This window comes from Chelmon rostratus, chromosome 13 (assembly GCF_017976325.1).
Source record: "Chelmon rostratus isolate fCheRos1 chromosome 13, fCheRos1.pri, whole genome shotgun sequence".
NCBI lineage: Eukaryota > Metazoa > Chordata > Actinopteri > Chaetodontiformes > Chaetodontidae > Chelmon > Chelmon rostratus.
This window is the reverse complement of record NC_055670.1, coordinates 10670773-10696015: the sequence shown is the minus strand read 5'-3', so window position 1 is coordinate 10696015 and position 25243 is coordinate 10670773. Positions and strand designations below refer to the sequence as shown.

General features: G+C 42.5%; 1 protein-coding gene across 1 annotated transcript; it reads left to right on the top strand.

Annotated features, from left to right (window-relative positions):
- Positions 1–2520: 2520 nt before the first annotated feature.
- Positions 2521–24704, top strand: LOC121616444 (follistatin-related protein 1-like). Its single transcript, XM_041951210.1, has 11 exons — positions 2521–3389; positions 3525–3581; positions 17406–17507; positions 17635–17764; positions 19244–19276; positions 19658–19788; positions 20695–20813; positions 21211–21323; positions 22270–22380; positions 22499–22593; positions 24451–24704. Exons 1-11 carry the CDS (start codon positions 3387–3389, stop codon positions 24490–24492), a joined length of 936 nt encoding a protein of 311 aa, XP_041807144.1. The 5' UTR covers positions 2521–3386; the 3' UTR covers positions 24493–24704.
- The last annotated feature ends 539 nt before the right edge of the window (positions 24705–25243 follow it).

The window sequence follows — 25243 nt, the reverse complement described above, 5'->3', positions numbered from 1 at the left end:
GTGTGTGTGTGTGTGTGCAGATGTGCACAGGAAAAAGGGTGAGACGAAAGCTAGACAGGTGGAAAGAGAAAGCAGATAACAGGACATACCATCAATCAGCTTTTGCATTGCATATCAGTCAAGCTGCTCTTGGAACATTCTCTTTGCATTATTTTCTGTTGATAGGAGGTTGCATAGATAGGAAAAAAAGAGGATTAAATGGTGTGTTGGGGTTAGCAACAGGTAAAGCTGCTGCTGATTTCAATTCATCTTTTATTTCCTTAATCTTCATATGAGAAAAAGCTCATTGTGGTGCTGTTTTTGCAACTCATTTGCAGGAAATGATGTTCATATGATGCTAATTTCTTCCGACATGACACTTTGATGGAGACGTTCAAAGTGCAGCATTTTGTCACCGGGGTTTGCATCAGTCATGCGTGTGGTTACGTTTAGGCAAGACTGTAGTTTCAGATTATTGTTAAACAAAACCACAGCTTCTCAGGTTCGAGTCACTTTTGACTCTCAGAATTTTAACCAAGGTAGCAATCAGTCCCTTACCTTAACAATGTGATGGGAGTATCTGAACCAGACCGTAACAAACAATAATCCTGCTTTCGTTGCTAGGGCGTGTTGTGTTGCACAAGCTTGGGTTGGAGGGAAAACAAAATACGTGTATACTTTGCAGAGATGTTAAAAAGTATTCCACAGACTTAGCATTGCACTGTTTTAATATTTGCCAAGCTCACATTTTTTTAAAGGGTCAAAGTCGATGCAGCAGAAGCAGAGGTGCACATACACGAGATGCAACTCGACTGTGGGCGGTCTGGCCGCTGTTTGGATTCTGCTGTGTTATGCTTGAAGCGGCTAATGTAGCCTTGAGCCGCAAGCCTCAGGCAGAGATGAGGAGCGGGCTACGCAGCTCTGGTAAGCTCACAGAGTTTTCTCATTTTCAAACTTGTCGTCTTTGGGCCTCGACATCTTGACATCTTTATCTGTATCAGATCTCAGACAAGGAGCCGCCTTTTGCGGCTCCTTTTTCCGGAGCCGCAAAAGGCTTTACACAGTGCCAAAGACCTGTAAACAGGCTTTGGTGTGTAAAATCCAAATTCTGAAAAAAATCTAGAAATATTGATACTTTGCAACTTGGAAAATCCTTTTCTTTAAAAATATTTCTTGGTAACTAAGCAGAATTTAAACTGGGTTCTAACATTTAGCCAGGAAAATAACTAGCAGCAGTTTAGTCATGTCACAAGCATGCTAAATTAAGTTTGTCACTGCTGCATTGTTTCACAGTTGAAGGTTTGTTTTGCAGCTCCAGACTCCTTTCACACAGCTTCCTGCATGCCAGCAAAACAGGCAGGCAAACAAAGGTCATTTAATAAGGGAAACAATATTTAAAAAAATAGTCTAAATAACTGACAACAATTACATGCAGAGCATAAAACTAAATTCAGAATGTTTTCCACTGCTTGTTATTCTACATCAGTGCAAGTGGGATGAGAAACACCAGAACACAAACAAACATGCACACACGCGTGCACACACACTCTCACAGACACACACACACACTCATACAAAAAGCCCTGGGGTGTCAAATAATCACAGCATCTATTTAAACAGGTAGATTTCCTCAGAAGGGATGAAGTTATATATAATTGATAGCTTGCAGTGGGAAAAATTCATTCATCCTCCCCTTTCTATTCAAAATTCAGCATGCCGCCGTGTTCAGTCCCTCAGACCGTCCTTCTTAATCACTCTTTAATTACTCTCCGCTGGAGCATGCACACCAATGGTGGTGTGTAATCCTGAATTACCTAAATCCTCAGAATCACTGAATGCTAATCTTTCTGTATATGAGTCTTTCTACAAAGGGCTTCTGTGGATGTATAGAGCGATGATGTAACAGCCTGGCTACAGCTGAGACCACATAGAAATAATAAGATCATACAAATGGATTCACAGACCTGATCCTCCTGACCTTTTTGCTTATATTATTTACTTTTGCCTTTTAAATGTGTCCTGGGCAACTTACACAAAAACCCATTTTGCATCACTTTATAATACTTTTATTTTATTGGGAATTTACTGGAATTTCAGTATGTACATAAGAACTCAAATAAAGTCGTTTGCTGATTAAACTTAATTGTATATAATAAACAAAAATAATATTTAATAAGACATCGAGGTGCTTGAAGAATTCCCTCCAGTAACAAAATCATTCATAATCAACCTCAGGACATCTGTTGTATTTTTTCAGTTTTAGCATAATAACTGTGTGGAATTCATAGTAAAGAAAAGTGAAATGTTATTACAGTGTGTAATATTAATAAATTGTCATCCTAGATTGTAGCTGGTTGAATAATGTATTTATACATTTTCAGCTGGTGCCGTTTCCTTCTTAAACTGAGCTTCTCAGTTGACAAAAGCTCTTTTACTGTTAATGACAAAAAACAAGTCACTGAGTTTAATTAAACATGGATCAAAAATGGTGTCATCATGGTTTTCCAGTTGAGAGCAGATATTTACAAGCTTATTGAAGCTTTTGACATAATTCAGCAAAAGGAGAAGACACATTTTAAAATCAGATATGTATTATTTTTTAGGATGAATCTATTCAAAGGTGTGCATCTGTCGGCTTGTTTTTTTCTTCTGCCCCCTAGTGGCCAAAAACCAACAAAAGCAGCTTTACCTGCTGAAACCAACCTAAACATTGGACTTGAACTATATGCTGAATATGCTGAAACCTAAATGACTGGATCGTGTGTTGATCAGTGTGACAAACTGCGGCCACGTTGTTAGATGGAGTACGAACTGAAGACTGCGTGGGCCTGTGTAAAAGCCTCGGGACATGAGGGCCATCGGTGCCTACTCATTTTGAGAGAGCAGCGACCGATGGAGACACTCCAACGCTGGACAAGCAGCGTGACTTCATCGCACACTCAATAAGTCAGGGTCTTTTGCATTTGATCAGCCTGCTGCTGTATTCTGGGTGGCCTGCAGTGGGAAATGATGTGAAATCATCTATAAATCAAGGTGGATGGACCCACACACACATAGTAATCCACGCAGCTGCATTTACATTTCTTGCAAAAATGCGCATGGAGCAACCATTTAGAAGTATAATATAATGTTTAAGAGACTATGGTTGCATCCACATTAGGCACACACACACACACACGGTTCCTCCCCCTCCTCTACTCTTCTGTGTGCGTCCTCGGAGGAGTCCAGACGTTTTCATTGGCCGCGGCGGAGAGAGAGGAGGAGGAGAGACTGACGGGCTGGCACGAATTCCTCAGCGCTCCTCAGATTTCTTCAAATCACGGACCTCCTGCTCGCCTCCGTCCCGACAAACATCCAGAGCAGCTCCCCCTCCTACCAGCAGCTTTCTTTTTTCCCCTCTTCACAAAATGGTAACGTAGAACATTAAAAGTAGCCTTTTCCTTCAAGTTTTCTCTGAGGAAGTGGTGTGAGAACGGATGGGAACGTTGAACTCTTACCATCTGTCTCCCTGCGCTGAACCTCACTTTTTCTCTTTTTCTGTCCAGATGACGCGAAGGCTCGCTGCGCTCCTTCTGCTGGCCGCGGCTGTGTGTAACGCCGAGGTAAGTTTGGCTCAGGCGGCTCTAGAAGAACTAAAATCCCTTTCTTTGGTGGGTTTCAGATGTTTACAAAATGCTGCTTTCCATCTGTAGGCTAAGTTCCTAAACGCTGTGTAACCTTCGCGCACCAAGCTGTCCGCCTGGACGCGCATGAACACAGCAGCTTTGTTCACAGATGAGCTAGAAAACATCTGGAAGGGGTCGCAGTCGGTCTGATATCCAACAAACCGCGGTGCTGTGGTGAAAACTACATTTAAAGCTGTGTTTTCTAACCTGAGCCCAGCTTATAGCTTGTTATAGTGTTTATCTTCTTAAGGAGAACCAATTATGCCTTCATTTTTGACACCCAGAGCAATTATGAGCTTCATTGTGGAGACAAAGAGGCTCACAGTTGAACTAAATTGCCACTTCTTCAATAGAGACATCATTCTTAATCCTAAAAATGATTGCACACGTAATGTGCTTTGATAGGCATGTATTTTTTTTTCCCTGTAAGCTGAAACACATTTTGCATATTGCTGGATCACACAGAAAAATACTCCTGCCTGTCTTTTTTTTTTTTTTTTTGGTGGAGTTGTGAAGTTAACAGAGGGCCAGAGTGACACAATAGTGACAGACAGCTGTGAAAAGAAAAGAAGGGTGGGCCAGTGTTCGTGTTTATCTCACAAAGCCCCCTCACTTTGGGGTTTGACAGCCCCTCGTCATCAATACTGTAGGATGCTCCGGGTGCGAAGCGCTCCGCCAGCCGGCAGCTGCTCTAATGGCAGACAAACACCGTGTTTGGGTGGTCAGTCAAGGCAGTGTGTGCTCAAGGGTTGTGAGAATGCTCACCTTATGGCTCTCGCACGGCAACGCTAAGTAGTCCAACCTCTGAGTAAACACAAAGATAATGGGCTGTTAAAGATTGGCTGGCCTGATGGCACACAGGGATGACCACCTCCAGTGTTCTCATCTAACTCTTAGTGAGAAAGCAAATCTCCCAAAATGTCAAACTGTTCATTTTAGAAACAGGAATACACACAGAGAGAAACACACACAGACACACACACACACACCAGGTGGTGGTTGATGGCCTTATACCCTCACAGCTGTTGAACACCTGGCTTTGTGTTGACTCCTCTGTTGACCTGCACAACAGTTGCACGCTGAGGGAATAGCTGCAGCCTAATTAGAGGATAGATTTTTCAAACACTTACAGCTACGAAACCCAAGATAAACCAATTGTCTGCTGCCTGGTCTATCTTTATAGCTTCACGCAGATGGCCATTAGAGCCTCAACTGCCACGACATTACTCATGGCCCGACGTGTAGGCCCCATCCCCCCTGACCTTCCCCGGCCGTCCCTACCTTTGCCCGCCGGCTGGAAAATGTGCCATTGTGTGCTCCTTTATTGGATTCATGGCCGTGATCTGTGAGGTATGGAATGGTGAAGGCAGAGTGCACAGCGGCCTGTTGAGTGTACCCACCAAGTTAATGGGGAGGCATTAGAAAGACATCTATTCTCCAAAGGTAATTACGCTGATAATATACGGCCTGTTGACTGGCCGTGGGAAGGGCCTGAACCGGCATTCCAGTGTGCTGAAGGAGGTCAACAAGTTGGAGCGACGCTACAGCAGGAGAGGATCTGATGAGCCTGCAGGGCGCCTGTAGAGGTTATGTTTAGTTTGAGGGAATGTGCGTTAGATTTTCTGTACACACAACATAAAAGAACTGTAAAGAGTGATGAAAACACTTTGCGTGTGAATTGATGTGTTTATTCTCTGGCTTGAGAGTAGGGTATTAAAATCCGGACACTAACTCCTGATTTATTATGAAGGACGATGCCTGTGTGCTTCCTGAGGTGAGAAATTGCAGCGTTTGAAGACAAGCAGCTCAGGGATGTAGTGTGGCAGGGTGGCCAGGGTCGGGACTCTGCGTGGATGACTGTGTGTGTGCGGGCTAGAAACGAGATATGCATCTCGTGAATAAAATGTTGGAGTCTTACTCAAACGCACCGGGAGCTTGGTATGCTAAGGAGGTCGAGATGCAAGCATAGTGAAAGCCATAAGAGTTTGCAGCCTCGGGGGACATGTGCACACACTCTTGCATATAAACAGAGAGGGAGGAGTGTTTATATTTCTGTTTTTAAGGCATGCGGTGTTATTGTGTTATCCAGCATCAGCCGCGGTGACAGGGTGGAATGACACAGTGGTTAATTTAGTTATCTAAACCGGCTCTGGCTCTTGAAAAATACAGACATGAAGGGAGTGAGCAAGAGTTGAGTGGGCAAAGAAGACAGGTTGAAGAAGAAGAAGTCAAGAAGAAGCTGGTTCCCTTGCTGATGCCCTGGATCTGGAGCAGACTGATTGAGCCACAGCCTCTCAGGCACCCTGCCATGTTGCCATGTTGATGCCTGTTCTCTCTCATCCAAGGTGGGCTAAAAATATCTGCCCAGGTGTAGGGAACACGAGCATGAGGGGACGCTGTGTCCTCTGCCTGTATCAGCCTGCTCTAATTAACTGTAGCCCAACATGCAGCCATGGATCCTGCGCGGGGATGGTGAAGGACGGCGAGATAGAGTGATGTAAAACAGAGAGGAGATGGAGCCACAGTCATGCAATTATAGCAGGGAAGATTGGGGGGGTGAGGTAAGACTTGGCTGTGCAGCGAGGGGGTAGAGAGGAAGAGCGAGGGGGGTGTGCTGTGTTTCATGTCCCCGCAGTGTGTTCTTTTCACTCTTGGCTTGGCATAAAAGGAGTCCTCATTTAGCTTAGCAGCTGTACTGGTGTCTTATCATTACCGGCACGCTGCACTCAAAGGCACTACACACATGATTTAACACACACACACACACACACACACAGGCACAGAAATGACAAGGAGCAGCACTAAAGTCTACTCAAAGGGTTTGCGAGTAAGAGATAATGAATATGTAACACACTAACTTACTCATGCATGCTAAAAGTTAAGCGCACGTATAGGTGGCAAGGCTCGAATCAGGTCACTCGGGAGAAGAGGAGTCAGCGATGCATCCTGAATGCAGGTTATAAAGCGGCGACAATTTCCCTTTGTTTTCCGCTTTTTAGCTCACAGTCAAAGCCGATACGTCGGCATCATTAGTGTGACATGTTGAAAAATTGTTTGAATTTCAAGGACAATTTCAAGGGAGATAAAAGTGTCACATAAAGCCAGCCTAATACAGAGATTGTCCTGCCTCCGGCGGCCTGTGCAGGTTTACCTTGAGATCAGGCCCCGCGTCTGAAGTACAGCGTGCTTGGTGAGAACGGAGGCGCCGTGGGATGAGTGATTAACTGGCTGCCATTGTTCTCTCCAGTTGTAATTGTTCAGTTCTTCCACCATTAACCAGAAAGCCTTGACAACTGCTACAGCTTAAACGCGGCTCATTTACACCGTTTTAAACCGTGAACGGTTTATGTAAGGAATGCAATTTTCTGGTGACGTGTGCGATCTGAGGTGTGTTTTAATAGAGTGTCGTTCTGTGTGGCGTGATAGCCATCCACCAGCGAGCACCAATCCACAGAACACACTTTTACAGTCGCAAAACAGCTACTTGGTATACTGCTTCAGTCGTGAGTGATTTGATAATGCTGGTAGCGTCTCTTTGTTAGGGCTGAAAAAAATTAGCCGATTGGCAGGAAAACAAACGACTATTATGATAATGATTCATTGTTAAAGTGATTTTTCAAGCTAGAACATTTCTTTGTTTCTGCCTCCAAATTGTGAGGATTTACTGCTTTCATTTGTCCTGTTCGATAATGGTGGAAGAAGTGCTCATATTATTTACCTAAACCTGCAGTGCAGGTGTAAATGAACATCCTTTCAAGCCCATTTCAAACAAGCTCACACAGTGCTGATTAAGCAGTGGCAGGTATATCTCTTTATGAGTTTTTAAATCTGGTGTTTGTGGAAACATCCCTCACTGGTGCACCAATAGCGATGCGTTTTAATTCAACCAGCAAAGATTGCTTTGCCAGAGCTGAAGGGGGGAGCGACCAGAGTGAAGGAGTTGGCCATATGGTATGGCAAAGGCTATGGTGTCACACCACGTCATCAGTGTTTGTGTAACGACTCTCACTACCAAAAGGGGGAAATAAAAGCTCTGCACTGCAGGTTCAAGTCGCAAAAGTCGCAATATCACAGTGTAAAAAAGCTCCATTATAGGCAAGATTCTTGCATTGAATTGCATTGTTTCTCAAGTACACAAATATTATTAGCAAGATGCGCTAAAAGTATTCAAGTAAATGTACTCATAATTCAGAAAATGCCCCCTGTCACTGCTATCATAATGTTGGATTATTATTATTGATGCATTAAAGAGTAAGTAGTTTTACCATTGTCGAGGTGCAGCTAGCTTTAACTACTCTGTGTACTGTTGTGTAGTTGAATCCATCACAGTGCATCTTATTTTAAAAGCTACTCTATGCTGAAGCTAAAAAAGCAGAAGGTCTGTCTGTAAAGTAACCAATAAGTCCAGCTGGCAAATGAATGCAGTGGTGTAAAAGTCTGAAGTAGCACAAGTACTGGGAATTTCAACTTAAGTACAGTCCTTGATGTAAGTACTTTTCACTACTGTTCACAGTAAACTGATTAAATTCAGGTTTTGGAGAGTTAGTTCTGATGGACTTTTTTTTGCTATTTTCTGACATATTATAAGAAAATGATCCACAAATTGATTGATAATCCTTACTTTATAATTTTTAAGTCCAGTATCAGGTTCTAAATGTATTCCCTGAATAAAATAGACAAATGTGTCACCGGTGTACAGTGCACTGATTTATGTGAAGCACTGGCTGATCTGTGTCCCATGCCTCTGTCTTGTGTAAATGTCTTGAAATGGGGACATTGCATGTCAGCAGGTTTGGTGTTCCAACAGGGGTCAGACTGTTGTTGGGAAAAACCTGTTCAACACAGGTCCTCTGGGGAGCATCTGTTCACAACATTGAATTAACCGGCTGTCCCCCTCAAGCCACTCTACTCATTTCAGTTCATTCCTGACCTTTGACAACAATATATTTGATAACACAGTAGTTCAAAGGTCTACTTACTAGCATTTCAACCACATATCATGGTCGTTCTTGGAGCTGAAGTTATTTTGTTATTTTTTATGTTGTTGCTTTAGCCTGTATTGAAGTGAGAAAGCAAAAAAGAAAAGACATAAAGCGGAACATCCTAGGCTCAAATATAGAAGCCTGTAAAAACACTGAATTTAGGGTTGCAACAAACAAGCGTTTTCATCATCAATGAATCTGCTGTTTATTTCCCTGATTAATCGATCAGTCTTTGTGTTTATAGATGTCAAAAAAATAAAAATGACCATTATTTCCACCAGCCCGAGATGGCACCTTCAAATAGCTTGTTTCATCTGACCAACTGTCCAAAACCCAAATATGTTCAGTTTACTGTCATACAAAGAAAAGCAACAAACTCGCCTGAGAAACTGGAAAATGTTACTAATTTTTTTGGCAAATGTCTGGCCTTTGTTCTTGAAATACAATTCTATGAACAATGAGGGAAAATAAGATGCAAACATGCCTATTTAGAGCTTATGAGACGCGGTCTGTGTCCCACATTAGGCTGTATGGATGTATCGCCTCGGTGCCACTGACCGCCTGACCGGTTATGGTCTCAGAACAGATTCTTAATGGCTGCATACACTGAACACATCCTGCAGTCTGTAAATGGACCTTTTTCCGTCTACAAACATATTCCAGCCCTCAGCCCCAATACTGGCCTCACAGAGGGAGCAGAGTAGAGGGCAGGGAATCTACTCATTCTCCTGGCCTGCATGAACCCTCCCTCCCTTCCTCCCTCCTGTCCTGGTAGTAGAAACATGCCCAGAACAGAGCAGGGGGTGGGAGAGAGGGGAGAGGAAGGTGGCAAAGTGGATGTAGAGAAAAAGGGAGTAAAAGCTTTGGGGAGAATTGTTGGATCAAGAATAAGAGAAAGACAGACACTGATGCTGAAAGAGATGAGAAAATTGGGCCTTTATGAAGAAAAGGATGGCAGGACAGGCATGTAGTGTAGAGGACTGGATGGATAAAGGTGGGATGGTTCTGTATGGGACTGGAGTGGGTCAGGTGGTGGGGACACTTTTGTCCCAGCAGCGTGTCAACAGGGTGCACAGGGGAGGGGAGGGGTGGTGCTGTGTCCATGGCATTTTATGCTCTCTGGTGACGTTTTTAACTGCTAGCAGATGTGGCTCTGCCCAGACCGTGACTTATTTCCTGCCTTTCTGTAGTCTCTCGCTTTCTCTCTGTAACTTTCTCTGCAGTTTTCTCTCTCGTTCTTTCTCTTTCCTTCCTTTCTTTGTTTCTTTCTCTCTGTGTTTCTGCCTCTCTCTCTCTGTACTCCTTTCATTTCTTCTCCTTGTTTCTTTCAGGGTGTAGTTGTTGGGTTTCAGCTCTCGACGGGCCTGGTGGGTGTAAAATAAGAGGCAGCAGACTGGGGTGACATCATCGTGTCCGTTGGTGCATTCCTTTCACACTGAATAAGAAACAGAAGAGTAGAGCGAAGAATAACAGGCAGATCGGTGTAAACTGGTCGTTACCATGGGTCCTTTTTGATCCTGCAGGTTTAAACTCAGACTCTGCCCCTCAGAGAGCGTTCGAGACCACCCACAGAGCCCAAACAAAGAGCTCATATCTTTACAACACTCAGATTAGTCTTACTTTGGCCTCATTATTCCAAGGACACGTCCTACCAGTCCCACTATCAACTGATTCTCATGTAAATCCAAGAAACATAAACCAGGCATCTCAGCTCAAAGGGAGCGCGCTAGTTGATTGTGTCATTTTAGTGATTTAAAGTGTGTTTCTCGGCAGAGGCTTTACTGCATGTCTGATCTCAAGAGGCTGTCAGCTGCAGGAGAAATGCAACTGAACCTGTTTCGATATGTACAAAGATACAGCTGAATAGATTCAGAGGCAAGAAAAGAATGGATGCACTTTAATTATTGAGGGCAAGTGCTAGAGCTTACTGTAATGATTCAAACTGATGGTCTGTTGTGTTTCTCCCCTGCGAAATAAATTCCTTAAAGGAGGAAACTGGTTGATGATTAGCGTACAGCGTGTGGAGTAAGAGCGCTCCTCGCTCCTCTTTGGCTGTGCTCCACTTCTCTTCTGGTAAGGCCCGGTTAGAGGGAAAGAGACGTGAGAGGGAGGTCTCCGTGGATAGAAAGAGACGAGCTGTTCAGAGTCCTCCCTGTCTCTCTCGCTCCTGGCGGTGAGCCCACATCTCATGAAAGCTGACGAGCGTTGGACAATCCGGAGCTGGAGAGACAACGCAGGGGGAGAGCGGGAAGTGCTGGGAGGGGGAGAGCAGGAGCACCTCTCTGACCTAAATACTGAGGAGATTTTGGCTCAAGACGAACTCTGTCAGACCCCAGCTGAGGCACAACATAACTCAGGAATGTAACCCCTGTCTCCTGATCTCTTGTCTACATCCCTCCCCTTCAACTCACCCGCCCCCAACACCCCCACTATTTCACCTCAGTGTAATTAGAAACATGCCTGTGAAACGCTGGGCTGCATTTTGAGGTTGTGAGGGTAGAGTTGCCTTGCTGTGCGCGCATTTGTCCGTCCATCTGTCAGTCTGATGCTCACTGTTGGCGGCAGTGAAGTGCATGATGTAGGGAAAGGAGTCACTGTTGGTGAGGAACAAACAACACTAGTGTTTCACACACACAGCGCTTTCAAAATGAAAATACAGTGTGTTTATACTCTGCACAAGCTGCACACAACTAGGGCTGCAACTAACCTTGATTTTCATTGTCAGTTAATCTGTTGATTAATGTCTTGATTAGTTGATTAGTTATTCGGTCTATAAATGGTCAGCAAATGGTGAAAAATGTCGATCAGCGTTTCCCAAAGCCCAAGATGACGTCCTCAATGTACAATCAACTCAAAGGAAAGCATGTTCTTTTGCTTTCTTGCAGGGCGTTAGATGAGAACATCGACACCACAGTCTTGTCTGTGTGCTAAATAGGAACCCTGAATCAGCAGCCGGTTAGCTTAGCTTAGCATGAAAGACTGGAAACAGAAAAAAAAAAACACCTAGCCTGGCTCTGTCCAAAGCTAACAAAAGTCACAAAATAAGCACCTTTAAAGTCCTAAAATGACAATTTTATGGATGGAAATTTTTACTCTTAAGTTTTTGTACAGAGCCTTTGTATGTAGCAAGGCCAACTGTTTTCCCCTGTTTCCAATCTTTAAACTAAGCTAGGCCAACCTGCTTCTGCCTGTGGCTTCATATTTACCACATATACGGTTCATGAGAGTGGTATTGATCTTCTGCTTGCTCTCAGCAAAGAAGTGAATCAGTATATCTCCAAAAATAACAAACTATTTCTTTTGTGCATTTATATGCACATTGTGCCCCAACAGTTGTAGAGACAACCCTATGCAATAAAAGGTTCAGTATTACACTTCTGTTTAAAGCACAAAGTTTAGGTTTTGCTGATTATATACACCAGCTAAGAAGTCTCTAAATGGAGACAAATTATTGCCTTCAGGACACAGTTGGGGTCTTTAATGCCTGCCTTGAATTGACCGCCTCGTCTGTTCGTGTCTGTATCATTGTTATAGCTCCCTAATGAGTTCTGAAATATAATTTCTTTGATGAATAACTGTGAGTTTTGGGGTTAAGTGGCCAAATAAAACATCTGAGCAGTTTTTACTTCTTGTAATCATTTACCCTTTTTCTTTTTCTTCAATTATTGTTCTTGATGTTTTTGATTTTTGCTGTTTTTGAGGGGAAAGGAGGTCGAAGGACAAAACCGCACCTAAAACCACGATACAAGTGACCAAAATAAGCAGTAACATCCTTTCATGGTCATGCATCCATCCGGGATGATTTTGTTTTGATATTTCAAGCTGTCAAATAGTATAATATTTAATTCATAAAAAAGCTCGACAGACTTACTGTACCTCAGGGGAAAGGGGAAGATGTTTTGTCAAATGAGATAGCCGCTTACTCCATACATCTAGCTACAGCCAATAAATCCCATACAGCAGCCCTGCAACAAATCCTACTTTTATGAAACCTATGTTCAATATTGGTGAAAGTGTTGACGTAAAGCAAGCCAAATCACCTTTTACCTTTTTTTAATTCAGAACAATTCAACAGCTCCGTTAAGCACAACCCCCACAATGATTATAGCGCTGAATCAACATCTCTCTAGCACAGTCTCAAGACAAGCTCAATAAGAAAAGGATTTAATGTCGAGTTGTGGTATTGGACTGCAATAAATAAAGCTCTGTGTGCCCAATGAACTGATCAAGCTGATTAAACTGGTATAGATCATTAACAGAAAGGTTAAAAACAATATTTAACACATTTATTTTGTCAAGTAACCTCCATTATGCTGTTTGTCACCGTAGGCATATTCAGGACAGGGTGTTTACGGTCCGTAAATCAATGTTTTCTATGCTAATGAGAGGCAGGGTGCACTGTGGGAATAGGATTCACGTTGGCTGTAAAGTGGCACCCACAGGAGAAGAGCATTGATTGGCCTGCTAGATCAGCGGAGCATCACCGAGATACGCACACACACACAAACACATGTATGCGCAAAACATGCGGTTGAAGGCGGATAGGCTCCATTACTCATTCTGTTATGCGTATCGACAGATGCAGAAAGACATGGAGAAGGATGTTCTAATGCGTTTTTTATGTGCTAGCGGGTGCAGATTTTGCCAAATTGCTGTTGTGCTGCCTACATCGTTATCGGCAGTGGAAAGTGAAAGAGACTTTTTACATTTTTTTTCCACTGAAGCGAGAATACATTGCCCTTTAACTCCGGTCTGCCTCAGCATGGAGCCATTCAGCACATGGCAGGGGAGAAATTCACAACCCCGCCTCTCCTCTTGTGTCTTCACCATCTACCTGTTTCTTAATAGTCAGACTCCCTGCACAGCTTCCTCCTCTTATTCTTCCTCTCTGTGCTCGCTTATGTTCCTCCTCTGACTTCCATCTAACTCTGCAGAGCTGGTCTCGACTCACTGGCGTGTCTCTTGCAGCCGTAAAAGGGCATGGCACTGGGAATAAGACAAGACAGAGAGAAATGAAAGTACAGCAGACAAGATGAAAATGAAGCACTGAGAGTTTTGAGAGATATCACTTAAATCTTTTAATCTTCTTAAAACCTTTAAATAATATTAACCTCCTGACAAAAACATTAAAATGGGAAAAAATGGAAGAGGAGGGGCAGGAGTTGAGGAAAAATGAACTGTGAAATGTGCATATATACAATCAGTTTAATGCTTGAGGCAGCGTGCGGTATGAAAGGCTCTGCTTAGTCTGTTATGATTCACCAGTCACTTATCAGAGCTCAGCTCGTGTGATTGTTTTTAAATGGGAGAGATGGAAAATAAGGCTGCATTTGTTAGCTGCGGTGAAAAATTTATGTAATTTAAGTAGGACACCCACAGCGGGTGTGTTTGTCTTTGTTTGTGTTTCCATTTGTACATTTTTTCTAATGTCTGCATTGGTGGTGATTAGGTTAATGTGTGTGTTGACATGCACTCCAGTGTGCCAGTTGTTTTGGGGTTTGTGGAGAATCTTGTGTTTTTGCATGTAAACATCATCATATCTTCTGAAATAACCCTGTTGGTTTTGAGAAACCTGATTATGCTAGCTATTTCTATGATAGAAACTGGGATATTGTGGTCTTTAAACACAACCAGTTTTCTTATCATCGTTATGTGTGCATGAATGTTCTCAACTGGAATTGCGTAGTTAAAACCAAAAGATGCAAATATGATGATCTAGACACTAAAATGAAATGATGTTTTAAAACTGGTTCACTATTTTGCTAAATACACATATTCACTGTCTTGCCAAGAGGTAGACGAGAAGATTGATACCACTCATGACTGTGTACAGTAAATAGGAAGCTTCCACCAATGGCTGGTTAGCTTAGCATAAAGAGTGGAAACAGCTAGTCTGGCTCTTTTGAAAGCTGCGCTGCTAAAACACACTAATTAACACATCTCATAGTTATGACATCACTGTGAGGTCACCAGGCAACAAGCAGAGACTTTTTTTGGGGGGGGGGGGGGGCACTATTTTTCAAAGACTAAACAAATGAGTTTTACCTTCGAGGCTAGCTGTTTCTCCCTTTTCCCAGGTCTGCTTTAGCTTCATATTTAGCATAAACACCTGACTGTGGTATTAATGTCTCAGCAAAGAAAGGTAATTTCTAACTAGCCAACACATACATGATACCAGTAGCAAGTTTTAGGATATGGCGGTTAGATGACCACAAATTTTGATGTAGTTAGAATCAATTGTATACAGGGAGATGAATAACCAGTGTTCTCTAGGTTCCATCCAAACATCATACCCTGAATTATGATCTAAACCAGACACTAGTGTACATGTAAATGTCTTCAATAATTGTGCACGTAATAGGGCGTGTCTGCCCAGTCCTGTTCATGACAACAATGACGGCTACACGCAGGCATGATTTATGACACATAAGGCAGCCACACTTCCATGGGTTGTTGAAGGCCCATTCTTTTCTGCTGTCTGTGCCAATCATAAAATTTGATCAACAGGCTCTGCTGTGATCTCATTATGGGGCTTGGTTCTATTTGCCTCTTTTGATTGACACTTCTGTGATCTAGCCACAACAGGAGCCTGTACATGCTCTCACCATAGCAACAATCCACTTGAATCAGCTGAAAAAAAGAGCCTTGTGCCTCTGTGTTCATTAGCTAAATGTCAGGAATCCTCTGCTGGTTCTAGTAGAGGAGAGGTGGACAGACAGAGCTCTGCGTTTGTACCAGATTCAGTTAAGGAGCCCATCCATTATTCATGTTCTCATTGGAGGTTTCTACAGGTTTCAACAGGCTTCTAGCCCATCTGTGTCTAACAAACTGAATTGTCCAACATGCTCAAAGCCACAGGGATTGCTTTGAAGATTTTCCATGACCTCAACTTTGGAGTGCAAGTGTGTGTGTGCGTGTGTGCGTTTGAATCGTGCATGGAAATGAACTGAAACCCTACAATCCCTCTCCTCTCAACACTTTGGGGTTAAATCTGCTCCACTGCCATGTTTGCATGTGACTGCCCCCCCGCAACCCCCCACTCCCTGCGTCCATCTTGTTAGATTCTATCATTAGTGAGCTTATGAGAGTTGGGTCACAAGAATCCAGCTTCGTATTAACCTACATACCAAAACCTGGACTCACAAACACAGGCACAGCAGCTTGGAAGCCAGCTCACGTGCATTCGTACGCAGAGGGCCAACTCTGTCTCGCTTTTACAGGAAACAGCGGCTTAAGGAGGAGGGGGGGAGTCTGGAGAAACAGGGAGGAGAAAAGATTTCACAGAGCATGGGAATGAGCCCAAAGGAAAACACAGCTCAGACTCCAGATGTGGAAACACCCTGTACACACACACACATATATACAAAGACACACAGATAGGGAAAGGAGGGGGTAATGAGGGTCGTAAAACAGCTCATGGAGCTCCTCTTGGCGTCTCCTGATTGGTTGGTTCGTAGCTCCAGTGAACTCATTTTTTGGCAAACACACTGGTAATCTTCTACAACAAACAAGGAGAAGATAAAGAAACTAAGGCATGAAAGAAAAAACAAGAGAACATGAGAACGACTAGACCTAGTACTAGAAAAGAAAGTTTAACTTACAGAAACATTAGGAACATTGGATTTTAGAGCTGACAGTTTGGTTATAGTCTAGTAAGGCTTTATCCTGCTTGCCTGTATGCTTCTCATTCTGTCCTCATTCTTTGTTCCCATAACACTCACATACAAAAAGATAATGCTGTTGCAAACATCCCAGCTGTTTTAATCAGCAGCACTGTCTTTTTTATCAACCCTAAAGACATCCACTTCACTATTTATATTCTTTTCTAAATGGAGTGTGGTCAGCTGCCACTATCTGAGCTGGACCTGGCCATCGCTGACATGGCAACTACTGGCAAACATAAGTGGGTCTCCAGAGACCTCAATAAACATACAGACACTAGAACATAAAGTAGGTGTGTGTTGTGTGCAGCAAGGAAGCATAATAATCTGATTTTGTTGTTTGGAATGTTAACAAAAACACAATGTTAACATGCATCTTGATCCAGATCTGAATCAAAATACACATCGGTGCTGTCAGTCATAATCAATAATCAGGACTTTGTACAAGGATAAAATGCACAAAATGTCAAGTGAGTCAGAATCATGACCTCGAAGTTGTTTATCACGTTGGCCACTGAGAGGATGATGTGTGCATGTCTTTTAAATTTGGCCCGGAATTAAACGATGTGTTTAAGAAGCAGTTTATCTTCAACAGGCCACAATTGCAGCTGGATTTGTGGTTGTCCAAGTATGTTGCGTACCCAATTTGGTGAGGATTAGATTAAATGTGTTTTATATTTTACAGTTCAGGAGCTTGAAGAGAAAACTGTGTTAAATGACACCAAAAATGAGGCTAAGCATTCATCCTCTGCCCTTGGCCTAACTTTCCACCAGATCTGCGAGGTAGTTTATGATATATCTCACTGACTAATGAGGAAAAGTGTTAAATCAGTGCTTCTTTATTTTGGATGTTATCAGGGGAGAGATAAGGCCAATGCAGTGAAGAGGAAACAGTCTCTGGAGGCCTGTGACAGAGGCTCAAGTTTGATTAAATATGGTTTAATGTGGAAGTACAATCCACATGGTTTGAATCCCATAGAGAATTTGCAAAATGTGGTCAACGCCTTCACAGCGCTTTCCAAATGGGCCTGTTAAAAGGGGAACAGCGCCGCCCTGTGCGTGAAACCTGTAGAAATCAGTATTTCTAAAGCACCAGCAACATGTTTCCATTCTTTCAGGAGCTGCAGAGCAAAAGCAAAGTGTGTGCCAATGTGTTCTGCGGGGCCGGCAGAGAGTGTGCTGTTAATGAGAAGGGGGAGCCCAGCTGTCTGTGTATAGAGGTGAGTGTTGGCTCTGCAGAGATCAAGTGGCACGACGTCCACACAAAGTAGGAATGTAAGGAATTAAAAAAAAAAAAAATCATCTCTGAGATTAAATTTTCCACTAATTCTCCCTCTCTCTTTCCAGAGCTGCAAGCCCCACAAGAGGTCAGTATGTGGCAGCAACGGCAAGACCTACAGGAACCACTGTGAGCTCCACAGGGATGCTTGTCTGACCGGCTTGAAGATCCAGGTGTCCCACGATGGACACTGCCAGGGTACGAGCAGGAGGAACACCAGATATTGCCACATGTTCTATTAGCAGCTGTTTCAGAGCTTCCACTCGTATCGCACAATCTTCCTCTGCAGATGGACTTTGCCCAGTTGTCACTGAATCGTAGATTCCCTTTTTCTGAACCCATGGTGGCTTTAAATTAGAGACTTAAAGTTCCCTCTTCACCTTGGTAATAGTATGGTCAACTGCTGTTTCCAGCGTCACTTTTACAATCCCAGTAAATTACACCTCTATGTGTGCTTAAGACTATAATAATAATAATAATGTTATCATTAATAGCAAAAAAAGATTCTCTTATCAAGGGTGATAAAGTTGTCTGTGGAGAGGAGGTGCAATATCTGAAAAGGGTGGAAGACCAGACGGCCTCCTTTAGAAATCATGTTCCTACAATTTTGTATGGATATTATTATTATTATTATTATTATTATTTGATTTTTTTTTTACTTTGCTGTGTTGCAGCAGTTTATGTGGCAGGATGAGCTTCACCCTGTTTATGCTCCTGCTGTCTGGTTCTGATTCCTTGCTGTTAATGTGCCATTTGATCCAGAACCAATGCTCTCTTCTTTATGTTTTATTGAAAATACAGTACTTCACTGCATAGAACTCAGTAGAATCGTTTTTATGTTAAGTGATATGAGACCAGGTAGTACCAATATTTAGAGACCTGCCATGGCTGAAAGAATGCAGCTAGCAGTGGGAACAATGGCTTTTTTTAATGCCACTGACCAAGAAACTGTATTTTCTGTAGATTAATAAATTTAATAAAGTCAGGATTGACACTGATTGTCAGATTGGTGCATCCCTATTCCTGATTGTTCTGTTGTGGGCAGTTGGGTGTCAAGTGCAGGGTGAAAGCTCAAATTATTATTCCTGCATGACTTTCTACTGACCCTAAATCATAACATCCTTTTGTCATCAGACCATATTTAATTACGTGTTAGATTAGCAATCTCAAGCTCTCAATAAATTTTGATTTATAATAGGTGTGAGAGTCAAAAAGCCAGACATTTAGCTCACCTGACAAACTGGTTCAAGTGCTGATAATACTGTCTCATGCTAATTGAACTGATTAGTGTGTGATCTCTGATCCAGCCCGTGCAACTGATATGACCAGGTTTATGGTTAACCATATAAGGCTACCCGCACTCCTGGCCTTAACATATGGATCAGTGCATCTAATATTAGTGTCTTGAGTGAACTTTCAGTGCTCCCACATGGTGATGTCATCCTCTTTGTGTCCCTGCTGGGCTGAACATTGATCAGAGCTGTGGCAGAAAAGGCAGACAGAGTAAATAATTATGGCACACCATCCGCTGTACAGACCTTTGACCAAATGCTCAGTGACAGCCACGTTTATTTTCATTTATCTGACTCAAGTCAATGCTGTTCAGTTTATTTATTTATTTATTTATTTATTTATCTCAGATGTTATATTCTTTCTCTTTTTTTAAATCCCCTCTAGAGAAGAAAACAGAGCAGGCAGCTGCCAGCCCAGGTGAGTGTGTGTGTGTGTTTGTGGTTGTTTTGCATTGTGAATTTATGCTCTCAGGACTTAAAGTCTCTACAGTCTTAGTGAGAAAAAGAAAGAAAGAAGAAAGAAGAAAAAAAAATCTGATTGAATTGTTTTAATTGCTGTACCCTTAAGCCACGTAAATTCAGGGTGTGGATTTAGGCCATAGTTCACAGATGAGTTAAGATCGGTCTTGTCGTGAGATTTGGTTATGACAGCACTGCAAGTCTGTGCAATAACTGTATTTTATGGTATAATTGAAAGGACACGATGAACATGGTTGATGTATGCACAAAATGACCAGAGTCAACTGTACAAAAGCTTGCAAGACAGAGTGATATATTTTATCTTTTCCCACCCCTGCAGTGGTGTGCTATGCTGCTGACCGCAATGAGCTGAGGAGTCGTGTGATCCAGTGGCTGCAGACTGAGGTCGTCCCAGACGGCTGGTTTGTCAAGGGATCCAACTTCTCTGACGTCCTGCTCAAATACTTCAAGGTGAGCTTCCTTCCTCTGCAGGAAGAAAGAATGGACCTTGGTTTCAGTTAATGCCCACAATCTCTCCCACACCAGTCTTTTTCTAGAATACTCCAGTTTCGTTATCCGCGTAGGCCTCCTCCAACCAACCTGATCCTTAAAGCCGCCACAGACTGCGTCTAATTATTCATGTGACAGATCTTTCAAGCGTGTCTGATGGACATAACTCAGTTTAATGAGGATCTGTGTCCTGCAGAGGAGGACCCCTGCCACTCTACGGGCTGACTTGACTGACATTAAAGCAGACGAGCAGATGGTTCTTTGAACAATTTGTTTGAACAGCAGTGTTCGGTTGTCTGTCCTTTTTTCAGTCTTAAAAATATGCTGCACATTTTTGCTTTTTATCCCATCTCATGTTTGCAGCTCACCTGTCCTCCACAAACACGCCATGTGGTCATGTAATGAAAGGTGCACCACCTTAACTGCCAAACTATTTCAAAAGCTTTTGAAAGAGACATTATTACTGAAAGGTTAGCAAGCAGCTGTGATTAACTCAATGTGAGTATTCATATTAAGGTGTATGCCTAAAATTACTGTATGAATAGAAATGCTCATGCTTCTACTCCAGCCCCTTTGTAATAAAAATAAGTACACATTGTAAGCAGAGCGGGTACTAGAGGTGCTCATGTCGAATTGAAAATGACTCAACAACAGAGCTGTGGAAGGTGTCATGGCAACAGGTGCTCTCTTGGTGTTGACTGTAGCTGTAACTGCAAATTTACTGACAGCCCAGTCTGACCTGTCTATCAGAAACACACATGATTTTGTTCAGGCCAATATCTTCAGTAGACACACGCACACACAAACTCATCAAAATGCATTGTGACCCCTGAAGATGTAAAATTGTGTCTGTCCATGCTTCTGCAGTCGTATGACAACGGCGATTCTCAGCTGGACTCCTCAGAGCTGCTCAAATTCATCCAGCAAAATGAGTCGGTCGTGGAGTTGCAGTCTTACGCAGACCAGGAGAGCAACAAGCTGCTCAGGTCAGTGTGTTTGTGGATTTGAATCCCTACATTATTTTAGCATTAGTAGTGTTTGCATTTTTCCTTGTTTTGTTGCAGTTTCACTTCCCTGCAAACTCTGTAGTCTTACATTTGCTCCTGTGGTGTATGCTTGCACATACAGATGCATATCTGTGTGCTGCGGTGCCATATTAATGTATGAGTGGCAAGTTATCGAAACTATGCAGCCAGTGCAAACTTTACTGAAGGCCTCCTGTGGGAGCCCGTGCTGACACAAACAGCTGTGCTCTGTGGGATGTGACACTCTAACCAATTACCATTTCTTCTGTGTGCTTATTTTTGTCTGTAACGTTCTGTTGTCACTGTATAGAAGAGCTAGTATTTATTCTGTGTTCCATCGTATGCTTGTGCTTCCCAGGAGCCTGTGTGTTGATGCCCTCATCGAGCTTTCTGATGAGAATGCCGACTGGAAGCTGAGCTTTGATGAGTTCCTCAACTGCCTGAAGCCTGGCTTTAACCCACCAGAGAAGAGTGAGCTTAAAGTGACCGTTTGTGTACTCTGACATACTGTAACATCAAGTTGCACACCAGTAGATACAGTATATGGATGCATTGAAATGAGCTACGTCAGACAGTCCTGACACCCAGCAAACTGTGGAAATGAGCCTCAGGTTGCTTCTCTATTCAGAGTTTTGTGGAATCACTTCAATTTGCACAGTCATCTGAAGTCGATATACCTGGGATAAAGTTCACAGGAAGCGGAGAGAAAACAAATTGACTACAGAGCACTGAACGCTGGAGCTTCACCAGACTCAAGGACGGACACACACACACTAATGCAAACACACACACACACACACACACACTTATTTAAGACACTTTGGGAGAGCTAGAATTACATTCATTTCCTGGAGACTTACCCAACCCTAACCACTACGTCCAACTATTGACCCAAAAATCTGCTGTTTTCCAGTCATGGATTGTGGCTTGCATGTGTTTGTCCCCGATTGCACCAGCTGTCCTCAATTAACCGGTCTTGAGTCTGAAATGTCTTACCCACACATGCATTTGGCTGGGTTTGTGTGGTTTTGTATTTAAAAATTCCAGATTTACCACATATACAGGGCTCTTTGGGTCATGAAAATTGTGGCTTTCAAATGTTGACATTACAAGAGAATGATACACAACTTAAAGGTTTTGTAAATGACTTGAATTTTTTTTCACATGCATGCTTCACAATTTCCACTTAGCTTGGGTGTTGGCAAATTTGCTGACTCATAATTAGTAAGATGAAACTAGCCAAAGGCAAGTGGCTTTAAAATAAAGATGATACTGGATGAATTACGTTGCATTTTTAAATGCTGACAAATCTTGGTCGTGGGAATAGATTACAGTGCAATGCTATTTTTGTTATCATGCTGCTACAGCCTATTATCTGCGGTCTTGGCTGAATAGTTTGTCATGTGTCTTTCTGCAGAGTGTGCCTTGGAGGATGAGACATACGAGGACGGAGCAGAGACCCAGGTAGAGTGCAACCGCTGCGTTTGTGCATGCGGCAACTGGGTCTGCACCGCTATGACCTGCACTGGTAAGTTAAAATACCGGAGGAGATCTTCATGCTATTAATTCTACTGATTATTTTAATCAACCCACACATTAAGGCAAATGCCCCATGAACATTATTAACAATTTTGTTATCTGTCCAGATAAAACGGCAGCTGTGGATGAGTCAACGGACGCTGGGGCAGAGATGACTGAGGAGGAGTGGAACCTCCGTGTGGCTGAGCTCAACAAGCACCAGGTCTGTCTTTGCAATCTGAAAACCCCTGTGAACAATAAAAATGAAATGTAATCCATCATATCGATGTCATCATAAATCAGAACCAAAAGTGCATCTCAGAATTTCTCTACCCGGTCACAGTCACAACTTTTAGAGTATTTCAAAGCTCCATCATTGCCCATGGCTCATAGGATTCCACTTGGTTATAAGGTCCATGAAATATCGCTGACATGAGCCATAACCCAAGTGTCTGCTTTTAGTTTCCTTCAGGATATAACCCTGATTACTTCCAGTGTGTCTCTGGACAAAGAGCATTTGAAATCAAACTGCTCAGCCAGCACAAAACAATTCACAGAGGAATTGGTAGGTGTAAATTTTTATGTGACTGTGTACCAACCCAACACAGCTCAGTGAGCCAGTGTATCAGCAGTTTTATGACTCTTGGCTTGAAAAGTGAAACAATAAATCAAAAGCTGCGAAATAAAGACATGTTTTCTAAATTAGTTCGATAAAACTGTGCAATGGGCATGGATATAAAGTAGAGGGCAGATGACAGAAAAAACAGCCAAATAATCATTAACCTTTTCTTTTTTATTATGGATTGTAGACGGATGGGGGTGTCCTCAAGAGTTTGTGTGGATTATTCAGAATCATCAAGTTTTATAGTTAGTTATTCCTAGTGAATGTCAAGTAGCTTACTATACACCGCTGGAATCAAGAAAAACAGCATTATCTAGGGTTAGGGTTAGGGTTAGCAGTCTTAAAGTGGAAATCCTCCAGTTTTACACATACAAATCTTTGGGAGTACTATTCCATATGCGAAAACAAGCTGTCACTACTTGAAGCTAGCGGCTCGAGGCTTTCATTAGCCGCTACTAGCATACTAGCATAACACACTCGCATCTCAGTCTGCTTTCGAATGGAACTTGTCGTTACACGTTTGGTTAGTGTTCACATGGTAAAGTTGTGAGAACGCGGCTTCTAGTTAACGGTAACATGGATGTGACTGTCGGTATGTAGAAGCGACCAAGCCTAGCAATTTAGCACGCTAGCAAGCGGGTGAAATCATGCAGGAAATGCACAGGCATAATGACAGAGGCAAAAGATGAGGCCATTGGGAATATCGGCATTTTTCACAAATATAACGATACGAAGAAAAACACTATTCGGCTAAAATTACAATATATTAACTTACCATACACCAAAAAATGAACTTCCATGGCTTCCACCATTGCTGAAAACACGTCACAACTCATGAACTCAGAGCTTTCAGAATTTTTTTCACTTCTTGCAAGAGGGGACGTTCAATGGGTAATGAAGGTACCAACTTTTTCAGGAGGAAGAACATCTCTGTTTCTGCTGCATCAATTCAGATTTTTTATGAACTGAGTGAGGTACTCTTCTAAATACACAGCCTATTAAGAGGTAGAACAATAGAAACACTTGGCTACAAAACGGGCATAAAAAAAGGCTTGGTATTACCGTCGGTTCACTTAGAACATAACTGAATGCTTGCTTATATGTGCGTATGAGAGCATGACGCTTACAAGGTAGAACGAGGGCTCTGGCTTGAGGCCACGGCTGAGTCAGCAAGGTCATGTACTCTGTACTCCAGAAGGGCAGCTTGTAATGCCACTGTCAACAAAGTATGGTGTGACCAGCTGTACGCTGAATTCAGTCAGGACGACCTTGCCTCAAAATGCAACGTGGCTTTTAGTGGATAAAGCGTTCATGTAAAAATAAAGTAAAAAAAAAAATAACAAAAAAGCCTACAGATGCTGATACAAATATGTCCTCACATCATTATTTGCTCATTATGTTCAATGGTATGGTTTGATGTCACTTCTCTGTCAACTCTTGCTCTTTGTTTCAACACAGGAAACAGTTGAGAAGATGAAGAGCAGCACAAAGGAGGCCTAAATAAGGACACAATAAAGGAGAGGATGCACGTCATCACCCTTCCTCCATACTTGATTTACCTTGCGGCCATGCGTTGTTATTAAACTGACTTTTTCATGTTTCTCTGCTATGTTAATTATTATACTTTTTTTTTTACATTGTTTAAGTGTTTGTGTTGATGTTTGTTAGATTCAGGGGCAATCGAAGAGTATTAAAGGATTCCCTATTGTTCAGTACTGTCATATTTGATTGTATTACTGCGCCTCTACACTAGCCCTGGGGCTATTTTTACTACAATCCTTATATTTTTACAGTTATTATGGGAAAAACAATGAAGTTGTCACTGTTCTGGAATGTGGAAGTCCTTCTTTGAGAAGGTAGCGAGGTTAGGAGCTTGGAGAATCCAGCTGTTGAAATGAGCGAGCTGTGGGAGTCCAGAGAAAGCTGACCACTTGACACCTGGCACAGCATGCTTCTCCACACCCTCGCATGTTTTTACAGTCAGGATGTTGTTTAAAGAGGCTGAGATATGAGGGTAAGGCTTCAAGTGAATTATGTTGCCATTTTGAACTGCCACAGTAGGCCACTACTGGACCAATGCACTTCTCTTTCTTTCCTTCTAGCTTTCGTGGCTTTAGTTTATCACAAGCCTGAAATTTGTTTATATCGTAGTGCTAAAGTAATAATTTTGCTGCAAAACCATTTGCTTCTATGTACAGTATGTTATTGGCTTGAGTTGGAACTCAATCGCGTTCCCATGTTATGCTCAGGC